Source organism: Brassica napus, unplaced genomic scaffold, assembly GCF_020379485.1.
Source record: "Brassica napus cultivar Da-Ae unplaced genomic scaffold, Da-Ae ScsIHWf_1980;HRSCAF=2628, whole genome shotgun sequence".
Lineage (NCBI taxonomy): Eukaryota > Viridiplantae > Streptophyta > Magnoliopsida > Brassicales > Brassicaceae > Brassica > Brassica napus.
The window spans coordinates 28,498-35,070 of NW_026015396.1; the positions used below are offsets into that span (position 1 = coordinate 28,498).

Genomic DNA, 6,573 nt, shown 5'->3' on the forward strand with positions numbered 1-6,573 from the left:
AAACAACACTAAAGATTATAGGCTTCAGTATACAAAGTATACAAAATAATAATTTTATATTGGTTATTCCATCGATTTATGGGGTATTACGAAGTTTTACTAAATTAATTGATAAAAACAATCTCTCTCTTTTTTTTTCATTTCCTTTAGTCGTTGAGATAAATATCACTGATGAAGCTGCTCTAATAGCATGATTTTATCTATTCCGTGCATACTTGTCATCGGACGTGTTGTTCATTTTACAAAAGCTACCAAACATTCTTCGGATTAGGGCTGAGACTTATCCGGGATCCCCCCATAAGAAAATATTTATGTGGTTTACATTTATACATTTATATCACTTTGTTTCACGAGAAATGAATATCCACACACACACCAACAATATAACAACGAGGATATAGATCGATGCATGTAATATCATTACACCATAACGCCTAAACCTTCACCTCTCTTTAAAATATATATGAATACATCGTAGAGATAGCGAAACATCACAGTTTGTTTAGTTTTAACAATCTCAAGATTTGAAAACGTAACGCCATTATGTATATATTCATCACTTGATCAACGTAGAGATAGCCAGACAATTACTAACCATCTTGTGAAGCTTATCAGCCACGTCAGCCAACGGGTTAGGCTCACCAGACTCCTCAAACCCGTCGTTGCACGTGCCGTAATCCGTCATGGCCGCGCTCAAGTTACTGTTAACGGTGGCGATGTCACTTTCATTGACGGCGTTAATCGCGTCCTCCAAGTTCGACACCGCGTCATCGTACAGCTCCTGACAATCCGCTGCGGCTACTTTGTTGACGGTAGGCATCACCGCCTTCGTCGCGTTGATGGAAGCTTGAATGGCGAGAACGAGAACAGAGGAAGCGTCGGGTTTTATAGCAGCCGTTAACAGAGGACTAATGGAAGATTCGCATAGCTCAGGGTTATCGGTTTTGCCGCAAATGGTTTTGATCTCGGGAGACAACAATGTTTGTTTCAGAAGAGTTGTAGCTGAACTTATAAGTGTTTTGCCAGATGGGGCCCCGGGGATTTCTTCGGGGGTCTCTGGTGACGGAGATGGAGAGTCTATATCCATCTCCGTCGGAGGATTAGCAGGGGAAGCTGAATCTTCGGGAGCCTCTGGTGACGGAGATGGAGAGATTATATCCATCTCCGTCGGAGGATTAGCAGGGGAAGTTGAGTCCACGGGAGCCTCTGATGACGGTGAGGGAGAGTCCATATCTACCTCTGGTGACGGAGAGGGAGAGTCCGTCGCTGGAGCATTAGCAGGAGCCTCTGGTGACGGCGAGGGAGAGCTCGTGGTTGGAGCATTAGTAGGAGAAATGGAATCAGCAGGAGCCCCTGGTGACGGCGAGGGAGAGTCTATATCAATCTCTGTAGGAGAACTCGCTGGGACAGCGATCGTGTTTTCAACTTCCGGACCTGGAGCTGGTGAGGAAGATGGAGACTCTGAAGGTGGAGAGACAGAGAGCAGAGACCTCGCGACATAAGAATCTCTGAGCGGCACAGATTTGGACTCCACCATAGGCGTTAGGAAGGTAGAAACCGTGACGATCAGGATGATGATCCAAAACGTTTTATTCGACTCCATTATTTTCTTTAACCTATTTTTTCCTCCCTTTTGAGGAAAAAAAATTGGGTTTCTTGGAAGATAAAAGAGACCAAATAATCTTTAAGAGGGGTGGGGTAGTAATGTTGTGAAGGTTTTGCGTTAAAATAGGTCAAACACGTTAGCTTACCTTAACGTTCTCTCATGTATTTTAAAACCATTCGTATTCTTCAATTAAAACCCCATGATCTAAGTATAGCCTTGAAATCTGCTACACCACCATTTCAATTCTTCAATCATTATTGACCTTTAGTTGAAATTTTTTTAAATAGCAAACTTAAGTTTGAAAGGGTTCTAATGTTTGAAAAACAACATTTATCAGCTATCACTGTGGAACTCATTGTTCAGAACAACCTAGCTATGGAACTCATCAAAATGTGAGATCAATGATGCAACTAATTAAGGAGGCCGAGAACGTATCAAAACCAGTTTTGAGATTTTGGGAACATAGATATTTACTACTCCCTTTGTTTTTAAAAAATAATTTTTTTTTAGATTTTCACACATATTAAGAAAACACATTAAACTACCATAAAATATATCATTTTCTGTAATTTTCAATAACTTTTAACTAATAATAATTTAATAAAGTCAATTAATTTTTTTGAAATTTACAATTTTTTCATAAAAAACACAAAAAATACATCTTTGTGAAACAAACGTTTTTCTAAAAAGTCTATCATTAAGGAACGGATGGAGTATAAAATTTAATAATTTTTTAACAATTTAGAAACCTAAACTTATGTTTTTTTATATAAAAAATTGAGATCTAAGACTAGGGTTTCACTAGGCTGTGTTCAGAACCGGTCCGGGTCGTATGTCATTTTGCTTGGATCTCAGAAGACGGTATTATAAAGACTAAAGAGATATCAGATAAATTAACTGCTACACACACGTTTTTTGTATTAAAAAATCGATTTCTTCTGCTTTGTATCTATTCGTTGTTGGTACAACCTTCATGCTTTACCAATTTTTTTTCTTTTTGCAACTGATTTTTTCATATTAAAACATAAACGGAAATAAAAGCAATGCCCCAACCCGGAGCAGCTTTACCAATTTTGCTGCGGAGAGTATTCTCATCTCTTTCATCATTAATGCTAAGATTTGGACTAAGGAGTACTCTTAACTATATAGAAATTATTCAATGCTCTATAATTTAAAGATTTTGACCAATAGTCGTCTTACCATTTTTGACACAAATGTTTCACGAAGATAAATATTTTGTGTTTTCTATGAAAAAGTTATAAATTTTAATAAAATTAACTGATTTTATTGAATTACTATTAGTTAAAATATATTAAAAATTAAAAATTACAGAAAATGATATATTTATTATAGTGATTTAATGTGTTTTCTTAATATGTGTGAAAATGTTAGAAAATCTATTTTTATGAAACGGAAGAGTATGTATTTATGCAAAAAAAAAAGAGTTATTAAAACTACTCTTGAGTATGAGTAATGGGGCACAATCCCTTCACTTATTCATTACTATAAAGATAACTGGAAAATTAATCGTCCTTCTTACAAACATTAACAAAAAGGAATGGGGAGGAGCCGCAAAAAGGAAAAAACGAATGGGGAGGAGAAAGATTGATATGGAGAAAGTCTAAAAGACAAACGCAAAGCAAGTCACGTTTTCAATACGTAGATTGGGTTTGTTCAAGAAAGCGAGTGAGTTTGTGACTCTGTGCAACGCCGAGGTTTGTAAATGCTGTCTTTTCTCATGGAAAGAAGCCTTGCTCCGTGGGAAACCGAATTTTGATTTGATTGCAGAACGTTTTAAGAAAGAATCTAGCCAAAATAGAAAGTTTGTTTTATTCGTCTTTCTATATGTTTTGTTTTGAAGATTATTCGTGTTAACACTGTAATTGTCCATAATTTATGGTAATATTAAATATAAACGCATATAACTTTGAAAAATAAAAGCATTAAGATGAGAATGCAAAATTTTCATTTTTTTTTAATTTTAATAACTGTGTTAGTTATTGATATTTTGGTCGACGTAATTAGATTGTATACTATTCGCAATATTGTTTTGAAGCGGTGGGCGGCGATGTAAAACTATTTGCTATTTTTCTAATAGTTTTACTTTTTAGTCTATAATCCCTTATATATTAATTGAGGAACATTTGAAAAGATGTAACCTCAATTTTGTATTAATTAAAAGAGGCTCCAATGCATAGGTGGCACTCAATTAGGTAGTCAATTACATTCAATTAAAAAATAAGTAGGTCCACATTCAATTTTTATATGTTGTTAGATACATAAGTTGGTCAAACTATATGATATAATGATATGATATGATATTTTCTTTCCTTAAATAAAACCTACGGAATTACCATAAATGACTAATATATATATGACAATTAATGAGTTTAATAATAAAGATTTGATAACAATGTATATCTCCTCCATCATTTTTTGTTTAATTTTATATTATTAAAATAAATTAAACAATCAAATTAGCTATAAAAATAAAATTTAGATTTTTTCGTATATGTTATATTTTGAATTTTTAAAAACGACAATAAATGACTAAAACTATTAAAATTATTATGTTAAAAATTAATGAACAATGGTTTAACATTTTTATTATAAGAAGATACACATGATTTTAAAACCATATGAGTAAAAAATATCATTTAATAATAAAATAAATATATATATATATATTAAACACTATATACCATAAGATTACATAAATATTTTAATATTAAAACTTTCAATGAATTTTCAAGAACATTTATAAATTATAAACTTATTAAAGATTTCAGATTGAAAATTTTGTTATCGATGATTTAAATATTTTGTTATAAAACGATATGAATGATCATAGAACCGTATGATTATAAATTCTTATTTAATAAATAACTATACAAAATATACTATTCCTAGAAAAATAGGTTGGTCCATCTTAACTTATATTACACTTTTTATTAAACTAACTATCGAATTGATAAATAACGTACCAAAAAATGTTTTGCACTTTCCTTAAATAAAAACTACGAAATTACCTAATATGATTAACGTATATGTGAAAATTAATTATAATGAATAATAAATATTTGATAACAATTTTTGTATCTTAGTTCTTTTTTTAATTTTATATTATTAAAATATATTTAAAAATCACATTAAATATATAATAAAAACATTTATAATTTTTTTATATGTTATATTTTGAATTTTTCAAAACGTCTATAAATTATTAGAAATTTGAAGATCCCCACTCTGAAAATTTTGTGATCAATAGATTATTTTTTTTGTCATAATAAGTTACAAATGATCATAAAATTGTATTAATATGAACTTTTATTTAATATTATAAGAAGATACACATTATTTTAAAACCATATGAGTAAAAAATATCATTTAATAATAAAACATATATATTTATATATATATATATAGATTATACTATATACCATAAGATTACATAAATATTTTAATATTAAAACTTTCAATGAATTTTCAAAAACATTTATAAATTATAAACTTATTAAAGATTTCACATTGAAAATTTTGTTATCGATGATTTAAATATTCAGTTATAAAATGATATGAATGATCATAGAACTGTATGATTATAAATTCTCATTTAATAAATGACTATATAAAATATACTATTCTTAGAAAAATAGGTTGGTCCATCTTGACTTACATTATATTTTTATTAAACTAACTATCGAATTGATAAATAATCTACCAAAATTTTTTTTGCACTTTCCTTAATTAGAAGCTACGAAATTACCTAATATGATTAACGTATATATGAAAATTAATTATTATGAATAATAAATATTTGATAACAATTTTGGTATCTTAGTTCTTTTTTTTTAATTTTATATTATTGAAAGATATTAAAAAATCACATTAAATATATAATAAAAACATTTATATTTTTTCTTATATGTTATATTTGAATTTTTCAAAACGTCTATATATTATTAGAAATTTGAATATTCCCACTCTGAAAATTTTGTGATCAATAGATTATTTTTTTGTTATAATAAGTTACAAATGATCATAAAATATAACGCATATGAATTTTTATTTAATAAATATTCAAACTAAATATATATATATATATATATATATATATATACACTAATGATTTAAAGCAACAAGATTGGCTGATCAATTTAGTCGTCCAGTTGAAATCTTTCAAAAGTATGTGAAAGACTAAAGTCAAAGTAAATATGGATTTAGAATAGTAGTTATATTTTACTAACCAAATACCGAAAAAAACCGAACCGAACCGAAACCAACCCGATATCCGGATTGAACACCCGTAATCCAAATGAAGCCAAACTATTGTTTCATTCTCCAAAATATAATAAAAATAATAACTTAATCCCGCGCAAGGCGCGGATCTTATCCTAGTTTGTATATAACTTGAACTATATCTTTTGACTTTGAAAAAAATGGTAAGAGGATTTCTAGAATTCGACTTTTAATTCTGCTGATGATAATGACAGCTACATGTTATCTCCAGATCAGTATCAATACAAAGAACACGATCTGTCTCCTACAAATCAATACGTTTAATATGATGTCTACTGTACGTAACGTAAAACATGTTACTATGCCACTAGGTTGGTATACAAAAACTACTAAAAAGAAATACTATAAAGATGTAGAAGTCCTTTGCTGATGGAATTATAGTTACGAACACTCTCTAGTACACTGTACAATGTACACTGGTATCTTTCTGACGTACTATGATTTTGTCAAAGTGGTTGTATTTTTGGTTTTGTCTGCGTAACCAAGCAATTGTCGTCCACCAATTAAAATAGAACCGGCCAACCTGCTCAGAATTTTAAGAAGCCTTTCATTTTTTGTTGACTTGCTTGTAACGCTATAAACTCTGCATCGTTTCTAATTAAGAAGCGAGACACAGTCAGTCACTAAGCCTCTGATAGTGGTTTCCGGGTTTTGGAGGCGCCAGGGAA

At 30.2% G+C, this 6,573-nt stretch overlaps 1 protein-coding gene across 1 annotated transcript; it reads right to left on the reverse strand.

Moving 5' to 3' along the window:
* Positions 1-428: 428 nt before the first annotated feature.
* On the reverse strand, positions 429-1,707 carry LOC125599749 (vegetative cell wall protein gp1-like). The gene has a single exon (XM_048772863.1). It carries the CDS (start codon positions 1,601-1,603, stop codon positions 557-559), a length of 1,047 nt encoding a protein of 348 aa, XP_048628820.1. The 5' UTR covers positions 1,604-1,707; the 3' UTR covers positions 429-556.
* Between the last annotated feature and the right edge of the window lie 4,866 nt (positions 1,708-6,573).

What these genes read in the sequence shown, in the direction of transcription:
- LOC125599749 (XM_048772863.1), bottom strand. Translation starts at nt 1,603, where the DNA reads ATGGAGTCGAATAAAACGTTTTGGATCATCATCCTGATCGTCACGGTT.